At 29.2% G+C, this 22,331-nt stretch overlaps 1 protein-coding gene across 2 annotated transcripts in view; it reads left to right on the top strand.

Moving 5' to 3' along the window:
• Nucleotides 1–22,331, top strand: part of Duox (Dual oxidase) — a 36,077-nt gene that overhangs the window by 926 nt on the left and 12,820 nt on the right. For both annotated transcript variants that reach the window (XM_026643874.2, XM_064216582.1), the window contains exons 2-3: nucleotides 7,270–7,359; nucleotides 19,178–19,249. In XM_026643874.2, the coding sequence (XP_026499659.1) occupies nucleotides 7,278–7,359; nucleotides 19,178–19,249 (154 nt within the window). In that variant the 5' untranslated portion in view covers nucleotides 7,270–7,277. The remainder of the gene's footprint in view (nucleotides 1–7,269; nucleotides 7,360–19,177; nucleotides 19,250–22,331) is intronic.

The following is a 22,331-nucleotide window of genomic DNA, read 5'->3' on the forward strand; positions in this document are numbered from 1 at the left end:
ATAACTTTATGAAACATTTGTAATAATTACTATAAGTCACAAGTTATTACTCAAATCCAATATTCGAAGACTAAATTTATTAAAGTGGAGCATTTATTAAACGATACATTACATGTTGTCAGTTAGTACGAAATCGAATTTTCTTGTCAATGTGTCATTTAGCTTGGCAAAAAGGTGTTTTAAATGTTTGACAGGTTTAAATAAGCGATACTCGTATGCTTGTTCGGCCGTATACATAATATTTTAAGTTTATATATATAGTGCATCTGTAAGTACCTATATACTATGTACAGAGCCGTCTCAAGCTATGCTGGGGCCCTTGGGCACCCATGAATTTGAGGGCCTTTTGCTAGATATTTTTTGGTTTAATTTAGTAAATTGTTGGTTTTTCGGGCCCTCTCAGGATGGCCTGGGACAGGATGACATGGGGCCCTGGGCACGTGCCCCATGTGCCCCATGTGTATGGTAAAGACGGTAATGACTATAGATCTATACTACTTATATAATAGTCATTGCGAATTTGTGTTTAATAATAATACTTTAAATTGATATTCATTTAACTTCATTTATATTTCAAAATCCGCTTTTCGTAAAGTTTATGTCACGTGATTCACGTATTTCTATACGCTGGAAAAACGAGTGATTCACTCAGGATCTGTAAGCATCCTGCCAATGACCTATTACAATGCAAATGGGCAACGCAATCGTTGTTATAAAGCTAAGTACACACTTTGAAACTTAACGTTTTATAGACAAGTAATCTTAACGTACAAAATATATTTATAATAGGAGTGTAGTTAGCGGTTTCTAAAACCACAGAATTATTTTAGTACAACAGATAATTTCTTTGTTTTTGTATATGATTACATAAAGGCATTCTTTAGAGAAATATTGTGGATTAAAAAATGTAACGAATTCGGGGCTTATATTCGTACTTTACATTACTTAGGTGTATCTAATTTATATTTGTACGTTCAGAGAATCAGAAACGGAATTCCGATTCAATAGCGAATTTCTGCCACATTTATTGCCGCCATTCCACGTTGACATTATATGTAAATACAGTAGCTATATCTATATACTTTTGGTATATATAATTATATAGATATATGTATGGAATTAACGTAAATCTTTGATATTTCTTCCGTAAAAAACTTTATTACTTTTTCAAATTAATTTTATGGAAATTATACCTACATGTCAACGTACCGTAGCTTGTCCTACGCCTTAAAGCGCCGTTATTGCATTGTATGTCGTCAGATGTTAGACTAACGATTACGAATGTTTTCATTCAAACGTAATTTCGGTCGTAGTCATTTTAATTTCTACCAACTTAACGTAATAAAGAAAAAACATCATATAAAATTTGACTAAAGAAGAATTGAAGTGTCGATTACACTAGTACTCTGTCGATACTGCTTATAAGCCGAGTAGATATTTCATATTGTTTATTATGTACTTATCTTTGTCTTTTTCCGTTCCGAATTCACACGGGCTCAATAAGAATCAATAAACAACTTTTACATTGAAAACCAATATTCTTGTTTTTTCCGACTAATAAAGTTAAAATTCTCGGCTTTTCTCTTTTATAATATGTATAAACCTTGTTCTGGAATCAATCTGTTTATTGATGAAATCGCATTAAAATCCGTTGCTTTATTGTATACTAATAAAATAAATGGTGGAAAAGAATAATTACTAAGAATCTATTCGGTTATTTTCGATGTAATCTACATCCCGAATGGCTTTTATTTCCGGTGGTAGCTTTATAATTAATAATTTACTAAAAAAAAAAATCCGATTCAAAAGTGCTCGTAAAAGACTAGAATAACTCATACTTTGATTTGAGTTGTTTGTTACTTGTTGCTCGACATACCTGACATGACGTTTTTTACTTTGTTTATGCATCTAATTCTTAATTCATTATATATTTTCAATAAAATATTTAAATGATCATTTGAAACAAACGAAGAATATGTATTTTATTATGTAACTATCTCATTACCGAACCATCCTGTAACTGTTATTTACTAATAATATAAAAAAGAAAGACGATTGTCGGAATAATATAAGAATAATTTAAAGATACGTTCTTCTCATTGCTAGATTCAGAGATTTCAGTCGTTGTTAACAGTCCATGCACGATACGCATTCATTAATTTTCCTGGGGACAAATTCTACTTCGACAACACAACAACGACAGCTTCCGACTATTACTCGCGACTGAAATATTTACATCGGATACAATACGATCCTGACAATATTTCGAACCAACTAGATGTTAGTAGAATAGATAAACGGTTAATGGCAACGTTTATGTTTCGATTCGATTCCGATAAAGTGACAATCTGCTAAAAAAATTGGCGCCCTGGACATTATTTCTATGGATCTTGTATTAGTTTCTAAACGACTCAAATCAATTTTAATTTAATATTGTAAAATATGAAAACTTATTTGAAAGGCATAAGATCATTTCATAATTACTTCCTTACAAAATACTAAAAATTAAGTATATAGTTACTTGTGTCGACTATATACTTTTTAGGGGGACTTGATCGTTGCCATGTAAACTTGTAACATGAAAGTAAATGTCGTTATTATAACTTTCTATCAAATAAAATAATAAATTTATATAATTAACAGTTTTATTAATAAATTGTAAGTTATCAGAATACAAAGCGAAACTTTTGACATGATTATGTTAAGCATATGTATAGCGGTAACCACAATAATTTAAAAGATTTATTTTCTTCATTATTATATATTATGAACTTTAACATTTTACAGAGAAATAATTTTACTTTTTTATTATCTAAATATAAAACGATGCCGTTGTAACAAATAAAATGTCGTTCTAGTTATATACAAGAGATTTAAGATAACGTACCACAATCATATTTATGAACGTAATAAAATGAGTAAAAATCCCAAAAAATAAGATAGTGATGCTAATGATTGTGATCTGCTTAAAGGATACATTAAAATGTGATAATTAAAATCATAAGTATGATATAATAATGAGATTAACTATCATAAGATATTCAAATCAAAGGCAACACAGTAAATGTCCTACTCGTGGGTCTCCTCTCCTTTTGAGAAGCAGTTTTGGCGTTTATTCCACCACGGTATTCCAATATGGGTTAGTAAGCAAACGTATTTACTACAAATATTTAATGTTTGATGTATTGATTTCAGCTGTATCATAAGTATAACCACAAGTTTAGCTCTACTGTTTTTTAAAAGATCACACGCATAATTGACCAAGATCAAGTTTCCTAAACAGAGTTTCTGTCAAACGAGCCATCTATAGACACTTACGTTCGATTACAAGTTTTGACTTGCAAGCTAATTCCAAATTATACAAAGTTTAAAATTCCACAATCAGAATATTCATTTGTAAGGTGCAGTTTGATGTATTGCCTTAATATAAAATCTATATCAAATAGTCACGAATACGAAGATTACCTTCGCCTGTTTTTGTTAAAATACTCGTAGACTTTCAGAAATATTTATTACCTTATTTATTAATGATTAAATATATATTTAATTTCTTACAAAATTACTTCATCGTGATTCATCATAATCATTTGCATATGCTTATTCAATTTATTTTGAGTATGTAAATTGAGTGAAAAGTGATTTGGCAGACTCGTAAGGAAGGCCGTCCATCTGAATTAATTTTCGCTACTACATGACTGAACATTATCTGCTTGATAGGAAGCTCTTTACAAAAACTCGCTCACTAGCCAAGTGCTCCTACGACAACCACTGATTGAGGCAGATTTTCAGATTTTCTCATTTTCCGGAACCACGCAATATTTTATAGTAAGTATGTATAATAAAGTATTTCAGTATAAAAACCTTATTTTTTCCGTCTTAATTACGCACACTATATAAATAAAATATTTCAGAAATCTGTAGAAAATTAAAAAACTCCTTAAAAGTAAAAGTTATATTTGCATAAAAATATTTTTATTTATCTCGAATGTTACCCAGAACAAAGTCAAGCTTAAGTAAAGACATCATTTGAAAGGGTTTGGTTCGTTGTATCGAATTATTATAGCATGAATCAACCCTACAATTTGTCTATCCTAAACAATATTTATCTGAGTGATTTATAATGTGTTTTGCAATGCCTTGTGCTCAAGCCAAAGCACGCTTTGAGTTTACCATTCAAATATATAGTAACTCCTTTAATGGTAGTCTGTTCTCAATAGGTAAAAAATATATACATATACGATTTAGCCTTTAAATTGTATCTATGTGTTATTTTATACTGTTACATATCCTTTGTTGTTATTTCTATATAAATTTAAAATAGTACATTACAACATTTTTTAACAACATGAATATTGGTTACATTATACTCAACAGTTAGGATTTTAATATATTATCATATTAAAAATTATATCTTGTATTCCATAACAAAATCAGTTATTGTTAAATTCAATAATCGTCGGTAAAAATCACGTATAAGTGATATCGTTACTTATTACTTCCGCGGTGAATTGTCTGGGTCATCAAACATCAGTACCAGTAGTTTGGTAAGGCGGCCTTGTTCGCATTTATGGGTCAAATTCAACGGCTTGCATAAGCATAATTAAGCATGACTGCTCATTATTTTATTTAATAACACCGTAGCTTATCGATTCATCTTGAGAAGTCACTGCGTTCTCAGGCATTTGAAGAAAATAGAAAACAGTACAAGTATAGTTTTAACTTTAAATCAGGGAACGAAGATATCTTAAAAAAATACTACTTATTTGTTTGTAATTTTAAAAAATCTCAAAAAAAACCTGAGTTGAAACCTTATATGTAAAGGTCATAAATATCAAAAAATAAATAAAAAATAGTTAAAGTGAATCGTGATTTTTATTTATCCATATAATAATGCACTACCGAGCCGCTTCGTGTTCGAGGTGTGCAATTATAACGACTATAATAGTTTTAAGCACTTGTATATCGATTTATATTAACGCAGTATTTATTATACTAGTGATTAAAATAAATATATGAGAAGTATTTATTATATCATTCATTTTTAATTCATATAATTGATTCCAGTTTTATATAATTTTTTTAAGCCTTTAAAGATGAACTGTAACATTCTCGTTCTTACAAAATGGTATTTATTTAACGCGTTAACTATCAAGACGGAATAGGTACAAGAGAAACTCGTTTATTTCAAGATTTATCCACCGAAACAATGTTTAATTGAGAACAGTTTGTACACAGAATGGTCATCCGCCGGTGAATCTGATGTTGTGTAATGCGTGTAAGCATGCTTAATGTTGGCTAAGCGTCACAGTATCTTCATCTGCCCTTGCACCTTGGCTTGCCTTGTGAATTGCCTCTTCAATTTAGATATATTCGTTTTCTAAATATAAATATATATATATGAGTGTGTGTATTACTACTTGTGTATTTCTCTTAATATCAAAACAATGAGAGTACTACTGTTATTATCTTTTGTCGTAAAATATACGATACTATAAAGGCATGTACAATTAAGTTGTTTTTTTTTTTTGGAAGGTTTTTGTAGCTTTTAATAAAGTGAACGTTTAAAATACCTTTTACGTAAAAACATTATTGTAATGACTTTTTGCAACAACAAAGATCATCTACAAATAACTTAAAATATGTTAGGTAATGCTCTGGATGTATAAAGACCTTTAGGTCTTATAAAATACCGTTTCAAAATCAAGAAATTAAATTAAAACAAATGTGAACAACCTTACATTATAGAGTAAAGTAATAAAATCGTGTGCGAAGGTCTACGGACTTACAAGTCGACATAATTTGCGTAAGTATTGCCGACATCGAATATGGACAAGATCTGTTTTGGAGAAACCATGTTGGGACAAGCTGTTAGAGACACTAATCACATACCTTGTATGTGGCCGTTTTATAGATATCGTACATAATAAAGTCATTCAAATAATTCTTTGACTTTATTTAAATACGATGAGATAACAAAATAAAATTAGTTTAGCAAGAACTTCGGCAATTATTGAAATTATTTAAAAGCAAAAACGTTTAGCGAAGCTTGGTGTCAAGAGTTTATTGACCTTAAAGTCTGTTATATGTTATAGTAAGTTCGTATAATGGAACAATAACCGTAAAACGTTTTTTTTTTTTGTACCGCAATGATTGCAGCTTATTATATTGTTTTAAACAAGTAAATGTATATTCTTTTTTTAATTTCAAAATTATCTTTCTTAAAAGATAAAGTTTTATCATAAAGTATTCAGGAAAATAATATTCAGAATAAGAGAAAGTAAAATAGTAAAGAAATAAATAAACCAAATAGAGAAAATAATAAAAAGAGGCATATTATTTTTGTAACTTGCTTACTGTGTTCAAAACACATTTGTAAGAATTTCTTTCGTCAAATGCTTTGCTAAGACTTAAACCCACGATTTTCGCGTAAGATCCACTAAGCCATCGTGGCATATTATTTTAATGCATTCAAATATTGTCGTTATCTTAATAAATATACTTAATGTTTTATATATTTATTATTAATTAAAACAAACTTCTATTCATATAAGAAAACCGCAATATTGAACTTTTGATATCGACATTCACTTTAATAGTAATCAAAAAAGAAAACCAATTGTTCTTCGGACTTCGGAATATTAAAAACGCAAGATTAAAATAATATTTTTTTTATTTTATAAAAGTAATTTTAAGTATTGTACTTTTTATTCACCTTGGTTTCGGTTATTTTACTACTTAAATATAAACTTAACACATGTCCTGATTACAGATAGATAATATTTTGTTGCATTTTAATTTTAAATTTTATATTTCTTAAACCTTCAACATGTCAATTTAGATATATTCATACAAGTTGTAAGAACATATATAAACCTTTAAATTGCGTTATAATAATACTTTAAGAACATTATAATTATATTCACATTACAAACAAACTTGACATTGTTTTCTTAATTTACGTAAGTAACTTAGTATGAATTGACATGATAGAAAAACTTCAGTCCTCAAGTTCGTCTATTTCGTCTTAAACGATATCTAAAAACCATCGACGCTTTGCGTATTGGCAAATAAATGTGTTTTAGAATTTTCAGTCATCACCAGAATTTTTTTGCCCGTGGAACATGAAATAAATTTTAGAACTCAAAAACTAATTAATTATTCGAATATAAAGTCGTGTATTTTCTATTTAGTTCTACTATTCAGTGGGTCGTCGTGGCTTTTGTCAAGTTCATTGTAAATCATATAAATATTTATTTTCTTTCTTTACAGGGTCTCCTATGATGGCTATACTCAAACATTGCGGCTTTGGATGCCTACTTACACTCCTGGCATGTATATCTGCATGTTGCAGTGATCCAGGTATGTACAGATTTCATTACGTTGTAAGTTAGTTAAGAGAACATATAGTAACCACAACATGTACATCACAAAATATAACGATACCCACCTAGTTAAGCCATAATTATGTAATTTTCTTAAATTAAGTTTTACATAGTTTTAATTTTGGCTCATAGTTTTAATTTGTAAGTTAACTTCATTTTATACTTTAAATCTTTGTGTAATTGAGCGGTAATATTCTACCTATAGTTTTAAGTTAACGAAGAAATATGTTTTATACGTTCGTAGTATGAACTAATTTTGACTTCATTACGTGACGTCACCCATTAAACATTAAACAGGAATCATTGAACTTTGCAAGTAGATTATTAATATTTACAATCAAGTTACGGCAATTTCTGCTCGAGTGTTTTGCAATACTCGCAATACATATACAACAGAGTAAATAAATGATCTATACAAAAAATTCAAAATTGTTACGGGGCCGTGTTGTACTCGAAATGTTTTTATACAATAATTGCATATAATCCATTTTCATAAAACTTTATGCAATTTCGAATGTAAATATTTATAGGCTGGTACAAATCCAGCAACTGAATTTTGGACCAGTTCTACTTAAGCGATTTTTATTTTGCACACAGTGCTGGTATAATCTAGGAAGTACGTAAATATGATGATGATCATATATTTTTAAAGTAGTCGTTTAGGTAAAAAAAAATATATGTATATTTTTACAAATTAAAATTAGTGCATTGTAAAGAGGAAACTAGACGACAAAAAAACGAAAAAAATATGTAAAGATAGTATTAACATTAGTACAAAGATGTACAGGTTTTGATTATTAATTATATACCGTTATTTATTTATATTTAATAAATAATATAAGTGAAATACTTAATAATAATATGAACTTATGACTCATTTACGTAAGAGTATCGTTCATAGTTTTTGACCTTATAATGAGTGCAATTTGCTTATAATTTTAATAAGGAAAACTTTAAACTGAAAATATATATTAATCCTTCCCATGGATTGCGTTAATTTTACGTATTATAAGTCTTAATACTAGCAAATATAGTAATTTGTTTGACGAACTCATAAACTGTGGGTTTTCTGGTATACGCTGAAAAGACTACGATCAATCTTGAGACGGATGTTCATTTATACGTGGGTTTACAAAACAAGGATGTGAACTCGTTGTGGTTCTCATTGTCACCGTACACATTGATCGGTCACGAATAACCGACAGCGGTGTATTTAGTAAAGCATTACGGGTTTTTCTGTTACCACATGCTAAACTGAACTTGCATTATTTAATTTATTCATTATTGCACCTAGAGTCGGCAAGATCTATACAAATATTGATCTTATAATTTTTTTCTAATCTGCCTATCTTTTTAAATTCTATGCGATGAAGTTGTCAAGAATGCCTTTATATTAACAATTAAACAGGGATATTTTCATTGTTATGATAGCCGAGTTGGCCCAGTGGTTAGAACGCGTGCATCTTAACCGATGATTGCTGGTTCAAACCCAGGCAAGCACCACTGAGTTTCCATTTGCTTAATTTGTGTTTATAATTCATCTCGTGCTCGGCGGTGAAGGAAAACATCGTGAGGAAACCTGCATGTGGCTAATTTCAACGCATTGGAGCAGCGTGCTGGAATATGCTCCATACCTTCTCCTTAAAGGGAGAGGAGGCCTTGGAACAGCAGTGGGAAATTTACAGGCTGTTAATGTGTGAATTAATGCAATTTTCATTGTTCGCTTATAGATACATATGCTTATAAATATTAATATGCGTCCGAGTTTCAATCAAAGCGAGTCAATTTTATTTTAGATATTTAACACTGACAAAAGTAACTGATTAGGTATTGAAAATACTTTATTAGCAATATTTTTAGTATTTATTCTTAAAATCTTTACTATAAAATATTATGTTTTATTTTACATGTGAAATATGCAGGCAAAGCTCTTAATTTTTTTTTTAAACAAAAAATATATGATATTCTCGTATTATTGCGTTAAATTCAGCTTGATATGCAACTATAGGGATATAAATAAAATTGTTTCAAGAAGCGCCTAATCTATGATAAAAACTTTAATTGAAGTCGTTGACTAGACGTCAAGATCTTGACATTTTAGGCGCGTGCGCACCACCAGTCACGAAACTCGTCTAGGAACATTTCCCTACGACCTTGGCTGCAGTTCCGCTTCCGGTAAGTCAGGGACGTTTTAAATTCGAAATAAAAAAATAAATAACAAATAAATAAATTCAAATAAAAAAGTAACATTTTAAGTAATAAAGCAAAAATTATCTGAATTCAAAATTTGTATAAAGGTTAAATCTGAAGTAATTACATATTTTAAATTGAATATGATACATATAATAAATATACTGCCGTTACGGGTTGACATTTAAATGTCATATTATATTAATACGATCACAGTTTCTTCGAAAAGGCCAGCTTAAGTCATATTAGACTGATATTTTTAAGGTTTTAGAATTTATAACAATAGTATTTAATAAATGTATAATTACTAGGCTTGAATTTAGTCATAAAGACATTCAGTACCTGACCTATCTTAATGATGACGTAGATATATTAAATACACTTGGTTAAACGTTCTGACTAATATTTACTATTTATAGTTCTGACTAATATTTAGTATTACCTAACTTTTTTTTACAAAAACTGCAGAAATTTGTGTAATTATATGTAAATTTTCCTATACGATTATAAATATACTTTTCCATTATATTGCTGCCTAAATAGATTTAACTTTTAAAGTTAAAGTTATACATTCTGAGTAATGAAAGCGCAACACAGTTTTTTTATCGCAAACATCCACGTGCTTCGTATATAATGTATTTAAGATAAGATATCACTCTACAACGTTTTTCTATATACTAATATATACAACATAAGCTTTCCTTTTTCACTATGTAAATTTTTTATTTAATATTAATGTTTCTTTTCAATTATGAATTTGATTTATGACCTCTGATAATACTTAATTACTCGTTCCTTATTTGTAACTTGAAATATGTGAAAGTGTTCAAACGGAAACTAAAGTAACAGTTGTGGATTAAATTACAGAAAATATTTACAGTGCGCTTGTTATGTTTTTATTATAAATCAAGATACAAAACAAAATGTGTTTCTTATTCGTAATGATGAAGTTTTAAATGAAGCACTGCAATTACTAAGGTGACCTTCGCTCGCTTTCACTCGACATGTGCAAAACGATCGCTCTGCACGGTGTGCGTGACCGGCTACGGGTATGCAGCATTGATAAGCGTACTTTCTGAATTCTGATTGAAGTCTTCATTATCCGGTTAATGTTTAGATTTAATAAAAAAGTAAACATACTCAGGAGGCAGGGCTCTATAACATTACTCCAGATATATTTTTAATTGACCACCTGATGGTTGTTGGTCACCAGCTACTATTGATATTGGCAATGTACGAAATTACAACCAGTATTCGTCAAAGTGCCACTAACCTTGGGAACTACGCTGTTATGTATCTTGTGCCTGTGCTTACATTGGCTTACTCACTTCTCAAACCGGAACACAAAAATACTTCCTATTCTATAAGTGGGATTACAACTTTGTGCAAGCCCGTCTGTGCCCACGCAAATGTCGGTAAGCGTTCAGTATTATTTTGTTGAGTAATATATAATATGTAATAACAACATGTCCGTTATTATGTATGGATTTTGAAGTATTCGGTATTGGTTTATTACACCTTCATATGTAGGTAGGCGTATATATCTTTGTATAGTCATATATATAAGACATAACAATAAGCAGTTTTGTCAATTTGCTAATGTTATTTTAAGCGCAATCCTTAATAGCTTAAACCGTAATTCGTATCTTTTTCGTATTAAAACCAATGCAATCCTTATTATTAAGTTTTGAAAACGTATAAAACTTAACTTTTATTGTACTAACAATACATCAATATCTATCTTTATAATTTAAATTCTAAATATTAATGAAAAGAAAGTGATGCTTATTTTATATTAAATATAAGGAGAAATCACAAGATTACGAAGATTTATAGAACCTATAAAGCTTTAACTATTAATGACTATCTAATTTTTTGAGTTTAATTGCAATATAATATGAACATGTGTATGTATATATACATACATTTGTTCTCAAACGTACGTACGTAACTTTAAAGAAAATACGACCGTAGAAAAAGGTGCGTGTCTTCATAATCATAATGATTTTATAAACATATTTGACTAAACATTGTATCCGTGTGATATTATAAAAGTGATACCTTTGTACCCCGTTGAAACCTGAATCACCTCACAATAATTTCCGTAAAATTTGCTATTATATACAATTAATTGTTTCTGTTTCACGACCGATTCATATTTATTATAAACAACAATAGTCATAAACATTCTCATTTCAACATAAATATTATGTTTCGATTCGTGGCTATGCACGGGTACATTTTTTTAATAAAATATGTATTTAAAACTAAATATAATTTTAATTTGACCCTAGCACTTAGAAATTGTGTAGCTATTTACCGTTAAAAATAAATATGCAACTGGATAATTAGTTCGGAGACCTCCTACATAGTACAAACAAACAAATTTTACCTATTAATAATATTTATATAGATTTCATATTCTAAATTGTCCTTCTGGTACCTTAAACCAGTAATAATTGCTTTACCAAAAAAACAGTTCCATCTGCTAACGCGCACTTTAAATATTACTTAAATACAATTTCCTTACCCTCACTTTCAGTAAAGGTTTCGATAACTATGTGTGTGTCTTAAAACTTTTAATTATTATTTATTTATCCTTTTAGATATGTCTTAAGCATTTAAAAACATAATAAAAAAGTATTTGCCCTCAAAACTTTTCCTTTCCATATTACATCGCCCTTCATCTGGGCATCATAAAGATCGGATTCAATTTTGATAAAGTCGTTATTGACCGGATTACTTATTATGTAAGTGACGCATTTCAGTTAAATTATATTGAATCTCACATTATTATCGAAATAACGAGTAAAAAGGAACTTTTGTAACCGATACGTAGTATGATTATATATACATATATAGTGAATTGAAAAAAAAATATATATATAAATACATTTTGTAACTTGCACTAAAATCAATTTTGGACACAATTTATTCAACGTTCCTGCACACGTATACGTAATATAATATGATAAGTGATTACTTATATTCTCGTATTTTAATTGCGGTAAGCCGCTATTCTTTGACTTGCGGTTACAGAGTCAAAAGAATAAACATTTGTTTATTACATTGTAAAACTTTTTCTAGTATTCATTGATATTTGTAAGAACTATAATCACAGATAAGGATTTAGTTCCGGTATTTTTACATCAAGTATATACATATTTTATTTATTCACATAAGAAAAAAAAGAAAAAAAGAATTCAAAAACAACTAATGTTCAAATTTCGACTGCGTGGAATGGTGTAATGCTATCAGGATTTTCGTTGAATCCCAATTCCTATCCGACTACGACTCTGTGGAAGGCTGTTATCAATTATTCTAACGTCATCTGCGACACTTTGTCTTGCTTTTTTGAAAGAAGTGAAAGCTCAGTGTAACATTCTGTAATGACTCGCTTTGTAAATTCACTTATCACGTGTGAAATTTTGAAAACCGACATTAAATAACACGATGTTTTTATATGCGTACATTTCACGATTCTTTTCTGCGGTGAGTTTCGATTTGGTTTTCAATGAATAGCTACAGCGCATTGATGGTATAAGTATTTGTTTATCTATAATAGTTAGTTTATTATCTATCTACTCTAGATGACCCATTTGCCAGTCCGCCTTTCTATTTTATGTATAAATGTACAGATATATATACTTATTATATACATATAGTTTTTATCTGCAATAGAATTGAGGTTTCTTTTCAATAGATATTTATCTATCTAATCTAAATAAATATCTAATTGTTAATATATCAATATATAAAATTATGTTCAAATATAATAAAATAAAAGGAAAATGCAGACGGTTTGCTAATGACATACATTTAGCAAAAACATGTGCAAATGCATGCATAAGCAATAATATACAACAGAATATATTTATATGCTGACTCTGTCTTTTACAACATATAAGTAATGTTTACAAAATGTTTCTTTATTGGTTTAACATTAAACAATATATTGTTTTTTACTTTAAAAAAATATTTATAAATTCTTTAAAATTTGCACGTAAATGAATTGCACGATTAGAAAGTCTTCGAAGAATCTGATTGTTTTTGATTGGTTTTCGTAAATGTTAGAGAAATCTTATGTTTCAAAATGGATGTTGGTATATCTGTTTGAGATTAACGGATAATTCGTCACAGTTCGATCGATCACCATGAAAGTTGGAACATATAACTTTGTTTACAGTGAAGATATGTGCACAATCCACTTTGATGTAACTCATCGCTAGATGGCGCTGCATCATATCAAATTCTAAACAGTCCAGTTAGTCGCCATGGAAATTGATTTAAAAATACATAGATAGTGTTGTTTTTATTATAAATTATATATAAATAATACTACTTTCATGATATATAAATGAAATTTAAATGTTATTTTCAAAAACCGCCACTAAAACTACATCATTATACCTACTTACGAGTCTAAATGAATTTATAAATTGTTATACTTCGTATGGGTAATTTTTATGTATAATATTTTATAATATTTTTATGTATAAATACCAACTCCTATACGATATATTTAAAAGAATAACGAAGAAGGAATCTGAAGTATTAAGATTTAATATCAAGATATATTATTGTATCATCTCTTTACAAACAAAACCTTACGCACGCAGTGAATAATCTGTTTGCGTATGTATATGTGCATTGATTACAATAATTATATAATACAATATATTACGAGTGCACTTGGTTACTATTAAATATAAATTCCTACATAATATTCTAAGTAATACATCTTTCCGTTCTCAGATATTATTAGCGTGCCATGTATTTACACGAACATATATTAACGACAGGTTAACTAGATAATGACTTCCTTGGAGAATTTATAATCGAAGACGATACGTCTTTTATTGCACATAACAATAAAAATATCTTAAGAAAGCTCAGTAGAAACAAATGGATTTTAACCGAAGATGGCGAGTTCAAATCCAAGACCAACATTTTTAAATTGCGGCCAAAGAAACATCGTTAAGAAATCTGATAGTGCCAGCTTTATTTTACCATTAAAATTTTGTATAATATAAAAAAACATCCTATGAATTATTGTTCACCAAAATAAGGACAAAAACTTACAGCAAATTAATTATTTCCTGAAAGTTTTTGTTAATATTATAGTTGTTTTTAATAATACTTTTTAAAGATAGCGTACCAAAGATCATCATCAAAGTATTAATTTCCAAACAGCAGGTACTCCACTACCGACGGTTTGAGAAGAATATATAAATAAATATAATACGAATTATTTACGTGGTTCACTAGTATCTAGAGTAAATAACAAAATGTATATAGCGTATTTACGCTATATACATATTATATAATATATATATATGATTAATTATATATGATTATTTACAATTTATTTAAATTAATAACGCATATCTTTAGATGAGTTTTTAATTTGTGATGTTTTCATTGAGATTACAAAATAACATAGTTCGTATACCTACACTTCTTTTATTAATTGTTATAAAGCAGCAATTTCCCCCTACATACCTAGTCTACAAGCGAAACATAAACCAACGGTTATTTCGCTAGAGAAAGCAGTAAGATGAGGAATTAATATTGAGTTTGTTTTTTCTTAAAATGAAAGAAATAAACATAAAAAATAGTTTGAACTAGGGTAACTTTGAATATTATGATATTAAGTATTATTTAATTTTATATTATATTTACATCGTTTAGATTGAATGTGAACATCGCTTATTTATGGAACGTAACTTTCATATATGTAGTTATACTTTTTTTTTCAACTCTATATTGCCAAGTGGTTAGAACAACCGAATATTTAACGATGACGGGTACAAACCCAGGCTTACGTAACTTGTGTTTATAATTCATTCGAGCTCGGTGACGGAAGAAAGTTTACCACATATGAACAATCCACACGAGCAGCATAGTAGAATAAGCTCCATACCTTGGCCTTCATCCTAACTCCTAGCGGTGGGACTGTTTTAGGCTGTTACTTTTTTTATTTAATTATGCACGTAATAATACATACATACATATACTAAGACGTAAAAAATGATAATCGAGAACATCGAATCCAAAATTTCAACCCTATTTACTGTGTAACTGTTTTAAAGAATTCAGTTTCAAGTTTGATCCACACATACCAACAGATGGAGCGTAATACAAGCTTATAAAAAAAAAACAAGATACATACACAATTAGGCTTTGTAGGAGGATGCAATGCTGTAATTACTATGATCTCACTTCGCAAAAAGTTTTGTTAATGCAAAAAGCGTCGTATTATTAATATAATTGATCTGTCCTGATGATACCGGATTTGTTTTTGTACGCAAAGGATCCGCCTGTTTTTATTTCATTCATCCGTAAAATATATACTAGTTGTTAACATTGTACTTAATTAATGACTAATTCGTAATAATAATTGAATTATTTTTTGTACTAATTACCTTAAACATTAATTGATTTTTATGAAAACCAAAACCAAACTAAAAAATTACATCTATTTAACTATATTTCATATAAAACAACTATTGATTGTGACTACAATTTTTTTTGTTTAAGATAATTTAAACGCAAAATCCGGTTTTATAAATGAACAATATTATTTATTTAAATTTAATAAACTCGTCTTTCAAGTGTATACTGTTTTATAATAAAATTCTGTTTAGTAAGTAGGTACCTGGATTATTTTCCATTAAGGCAATATTTAAAAAAAAACAACTATTTGTATTTGCACAATGGTTACAATACGTGATAAATTTTATAAATAACTTGAAACTTATAAAATATAATTTATCCTTTTTGGATTTAATTTAAAAGTCATTACTGTAACATACATGCCTGTATCGATTTAACCTACTTCGAAGCTGTCAATGGAGGCGACATGGGCGCACGAGTTGAGACATATCTAAGCATAATTTATTGTCCCGACTCGCTGTCTGACATTATAGCGTGAGTCTATTTAACTACACCTTTAGATAAGAGCAGTATTATTATTTTAAAGTTTACGAGTTCTTATAACTAAGACTCTAAGCAAAAATGTTATATTGAATTGACATATACGAAATATAAACAACTAACCCCTGTATTGAGCAACTTATATTATTACATAATGTCGCGAAAATAGATACTGTTTGGTATTTATGAAGTTAAAGTATATTAATGATTGTCTATTGTAGTCGATTGTTTTATAATATAGTCAGTACACCATCTACTAACACCCATAGCAAAGATTAGATGTACTAAAAATGTACTTTCTAATTATTTCAAATATACACTATTTAAGTAGGTCTGCAAGAACTTTTGTATCGTTCTTTTAGAAGATTTTTAAATAACGTCAAGACAGTTCGAATTGTGTTTTCTACCGAGAAGAACAACAAATACTAACGTCATGTTTTTTATCATATTTTTTTGAGTAATATTCCTTATTTGATAATAATTTAAATTTATTTATTGACAAATTATATATCTCCAATTTGTCATTAATATACTAGGTATAAAGTTACCCATAACATGTTGTTCTGATTTTTATCTAATGACAGTTATGTATATTTCGTAACCGTATCTAGAGACCCGATACGCCAACCGCTCGTGAAGAGGTCGACTGTTGACAGCTAATAACATTATCTGCCTTTCTATTATCTTGATACAGCGTTAATTGTTTAATGTTCGTATTACTAAGCCAGAGGTTACCTAACTCTATACTCCTCTATGAGCTGACATCGTAACAATAGCATCGAGGAATACAAAGGCGTGTAACGTAGTGATGTTTTTTTTTTAATTTTTGGAATGAAGACAAATACTATATGATGGTACCATATAGTATGCAACCACCTCTAACTACAGGAATAATTATTGTACGAATAAAAAGCATAAATTATTCCTCTAAAACATGATTTTTTAGTTTGAATTCAGATGGTTAAATAGGTCAATAGTGTTGTGGTTACGACACTGAAAAAATAAATGAAATAATTCCTTAAGTACACCGTCAATGTGCCGCCATAAATGGGATCTAAGTTTCACTCTTTAAATTGGAATACATCAACATTTACTGTGCTAGATCAGTGAATGTCAACTACAGCTAAATGTATAGTTGAAAGATGTATAGTTAAAACTATATACTACCTACAACTCACACGAAGCCCGACCACCATTTGTATATTAGTCTATGCCAAGTGAAAATTAAACGTTAAGAAATGTGTAAATATCTAGCAATTGTACACTCTTCCAAAACTGAAGAATACAATTTATATCAAAATACCTTTTCAAATAAAATATATTCCAATTATTATTTTGTTTTTAATAAAAGTGTATAAGGTCCAAATCGGTGTAAGCTTAATTCATTTCCTGTCACACAAACTGTTAAAATATGTTAAGTAAAATAAATTAAGTTATAAATGAAATACAATTATGAATTAATAGGAACGCTGGTCAGCCACAACTTAGAAGTAAGGTTTAATTACATTTATCCGTTTTAAATATTAATAACCATATTTTAGCGAGTAAGATAAGTTACATGTAAGCTTTTCATAGATAAATTATAATACTAAAGTAATAAAAAAGTTCTTTGAATATTGTTTTAAAAACCAGTACATTATAAACAAAAATTCATCGCCGCGATTATCTCCTACAAAACTACTACTAAAATTAACAAGCGGATGTTCCTAAGGTTTTCATCAGTAGATGGAATGATACATAAGGAAGGTTAATTCATTACAGTTTCGTGGAAATTGGCTGAAATATGACAATGATTGTTGAAAACGTCGGAAAAAATGATCCGATGAGCTTTATTTGAACCACGTAAATAGTCTTATAATATTATGCATTGAAATGTTTTAGGTATAAAATTCAATGTAAATAACATATCAACAACATAAATATGTGTCAGTTTTAAATGGAAGGTCAATATTCCACACACAATATAAATATAAAAACTTCTGACATCGTGTAATTTTAATTATTCAATGCTTGCGTGGCGTACTGAATTAGAAATTAATTGTGCAGGTGCTACAGATAGCTAGCTCTGTATCCGTTTTAAGTGTTCATTTTAATTTATACCTTCTGTAGGTTAACAGAGTCGTGACTCGCACTCAAGTCATAAAAGTTAAGTTTTATGCAAATGATAGAATTCAAATAACCTTTGAAATTTTTTCAGTAGATTTATCTGTAACTAGAAAAATTATATGATAAATACTCAAGTTATTTGAGTTAAATCCATTAAGTTAAAATATTTACAAGTTACCTCAAGTCTAACTCAAGAAATAATTGAAGCGATAATAGACTAAATTCCAGATATAGAAACATTTATTTTTTTCAGCCATTCATGTATGTAGTTCTATACGTGCTATTAAATCAATAACAAAGTCTAAAATATAAATTTTAAAGAGCACATATTATTTGGTAGATCGATCGGTATTTAAAATCAAGGGAATCATACACACACTAGAAGATAGCCACAAATACATACTTAACTTGTAGGGTATTAACTAATAAGATGTCTTAATATTGACAGAGGCATTGACATGGAAACGAATATAACACTTTATATATTTAAAACTGAAATGTTTTTCGTGTGTATATTGCTCAACAAATTTCATAACTTTAATAGCTTTTTTGTATTGTTTCAGAGGTTTTTTATGAAAAACAGCGATACGATGGTTGGTTCAATAACAGAGCCTATCCCGATTGGGGTTCAGTTGGTAAGTAATAATATCATCCATATAATTTTAATTTGTTTAACCTTTTTTTTTCTTTACACATTTTTGTATATCTACATTAAATAAAATTTATGGATATTGAAGGTTAATAAAAGTACAAAAAATACTTAATTTTTTAAGCAAATCTAACATGCAGTTTTCCTATAATAGACGTGTATGACGAATTTTCACATATAACCAAACGTTTCGATTCCGTACAAATAGTGTATTTTATAGAAATACTAGATAAAAACATGACTTCGCTCGGGTAAAATAAATAAAACTAAACAAATACGGTTTACCCTTTACTTTTCATTGAACACACCCGTAAACATCAAACATGGCCGTCCGTTGAACTTCATATCATTGAATTTTATGTATTTAATATCGAAATATCTCGATTATACGAATTTTGCGGGTATAAGTTGTCGACTAAAATAAGTATTTAATAACGATCTATAATTGTGAATAGATTTCGATCGGATCTATCGTAGTATATATTATTTTTATAAACTACCACTAGCGCTTATATAAGAAATCACTACGAACGCGATAGCAATATGAATGACATATTATGTATGGTTTTATATAATATTATATAATATAATATTATTTTATAAAACATATTTGTGCACTACAATAAATAACGTTATTATTGAGATGACTTTGAATGGACAACAGTTATACCAACAGGTTGCACATTTAAATTTTCTCACATTAACTAACTTGTCTCACACGAACATACAATTCATAACCTAAACACGATAGTTGATCTACAATTACATAGTATTGTATAAGTTACAAGGTTGAATATTGGAGTATATCATATTGCAATGTTTGTAAAGACATATCAAGTTTACTACTGTAGCCTTTGCCAGCTGTCATGATTCGAACTGACGCTGTTCATGTCGTATTTGTTTTAACGGTATGATTTATCGATATAGCCTTGAAACAAAAAACAGTTGCTATTGTACATCGGATTGTGAAATTGGCATTTTTTTAGAATTTAGACTCGTGCACTAAAATCAGTGCTGGATTTCTCAATAGTCTTGCAAGGTAAAAATCCGAAGGAGTTTTCGAATCTTCTTAAAACGTTTGCATAATATATGTATTCCTTAATGTAGAGTATCATCCAGGCTTCTCCGCTTCTTCAATTTCGCCAGCGATAAACATTCTGCTCCGCCACATTAGGTCTTGATCTTACTCGTGATATACATGTAATCGTATGAAGTTTCTCAATTACTGAGCAATGTAACAAAAAATTCAAATCCTGAGTATAACGTGATCGAACAAACAGACAAACTAACTCTTCAGATTTTTTATACATAAAATGTATTAGTATATATTTTATTGGCGGCGAATTGATTCAACTTATAGGCTGCACATTGTTTATCAATGTGATTTTGACAAATATCCCCTATATACACAACAGTAGAGGGTGTATTTTAGAGCACAGTTGAGTGCGCGAACATATGTGCTCTATTCCCTCTCACTCATTTTACAATGGGATGGAACTCCTATGAAATTCATGATAGAAAATTACAATCACTTTTTATTGATCAAACCTGGGTTTGAACCGAAGATCTCGACATCTGCCGTCTTATGAGCAAAACTTTGGGCCAAAGGAGTAATTAGTTAAGTACGTAGTATAATCGTTACCTACGGTTACGGTTAGGAATGATCGGTAGAAAGTTGCATTGATTAATGATTAATTACATCATCTAATCAATACAATCTCAGATAACATGATTTGATAAACACATTATTATTAATTTGTCATTCGTTGTTGGGTAATTTATGTAATTAATCGATCATCGTAATGTCACTATACTTAACTCTTACTATTGTATTGAAATATATATAGTAGTAGTTTTCGCCCGCGGCTTTACTCGCATTTTAGGGGTTGGTTGTCAGGTATTAGGTACAAAAAGTAGCCTATGTTTTTCCTTGAAGTTCAAGTTTTCTTCATACCTTTTTTTTACCACATTCGGTTCCGTGGTTTGGCCGTGAAAGAGCAACAGACAAGACAGACAAACATAGTTTCGCCTTTATCCTTTATGAGATTTGTTTTTTTAGAATTGTGTCATTAGTTTCAGAGATTAGCCCATAGATACAAACAAACAAATATTACCTCTTTATAATAGAAAGTATAGATTATACAATGATCATAATATTTACATAAGAAAATATTCATAACAAAAGGCAATCATCTTTAATCAATTCTAGGTAATTAAAGATCTGATTTATTTGTACACTCAGAGATCCGCGTTTATTTGCCATTACAATTAGACCGCAGCTAAGTGACTTTAAAATTATATAATCATGAGATCATCGTTTTTTCAGACATTCTATATATAGTAAAATGATCACAGAAAAATATTTAATTATGCTCGAATTGAAAATAAAACTTTTGTTGATTAGTGATTTTCAAGTATACAAATACAATATATAAAAATATTATATTTAAAAAGGCCACGTGTTACATATATCCGAAGCGAATGATATACTTCAAATGAAAGTATCCTTAATAGTTATACTAGATGAACCTACAGCCTTATCCGCGTGAATATTATAAAATTATCATCTACAATTTACGCCCTCGAGATGTGAATTAACAAAAGTGCCTATGTACTTCCCGGGACTCAAAACGATCTCCGTATGAAATATGTTCATCTAAATCGGTTCAACCCATGAAGAAGCAACAGATTTATACTTTTGCATTTATAATATTAGTATCGATTAATACTTTATCAAATAGCTTTCAAACGGTAGGTACAAACACAATGATTAAGTACATTATTGTATCACTATTACTGCATACATATTCTGTATGCTCCAACGAGGTTTACGATTTACTAACCCAATTTTAGGAGCATTGTGACTGTAAATCTCAAAACACAAAGAAGGCATAAATCACAGTTTGCACAATCAAGTATAAATCGAGCTATGTTTATCTCAAGTTACAAAAGAATGCCTTGTTTGAAGATCTCCTCGTTCCTAATTCGAAATTCATGTCGATTGAACGAATGAGTATTACGCCACCAATAATCACGCGCACCTTAATTATTTGCTAGACCACCTCCAT

The sequence above is a fragment of the Vanessa tameamea genome, chromosome 13 (genome assembly GCF_037043105.1).
Source record: "Vanessa tameamea isolate UH-Manoa-2023 chromosome 13, ilVanTame1 primary haplotype, whole genome shotgun sequence".
NCBI lineage: Eukaryota > Metazoa > Arthropoda > Insecta > Lepidoptera > Nymphalidae > Vanessa > Vanessa tameamea.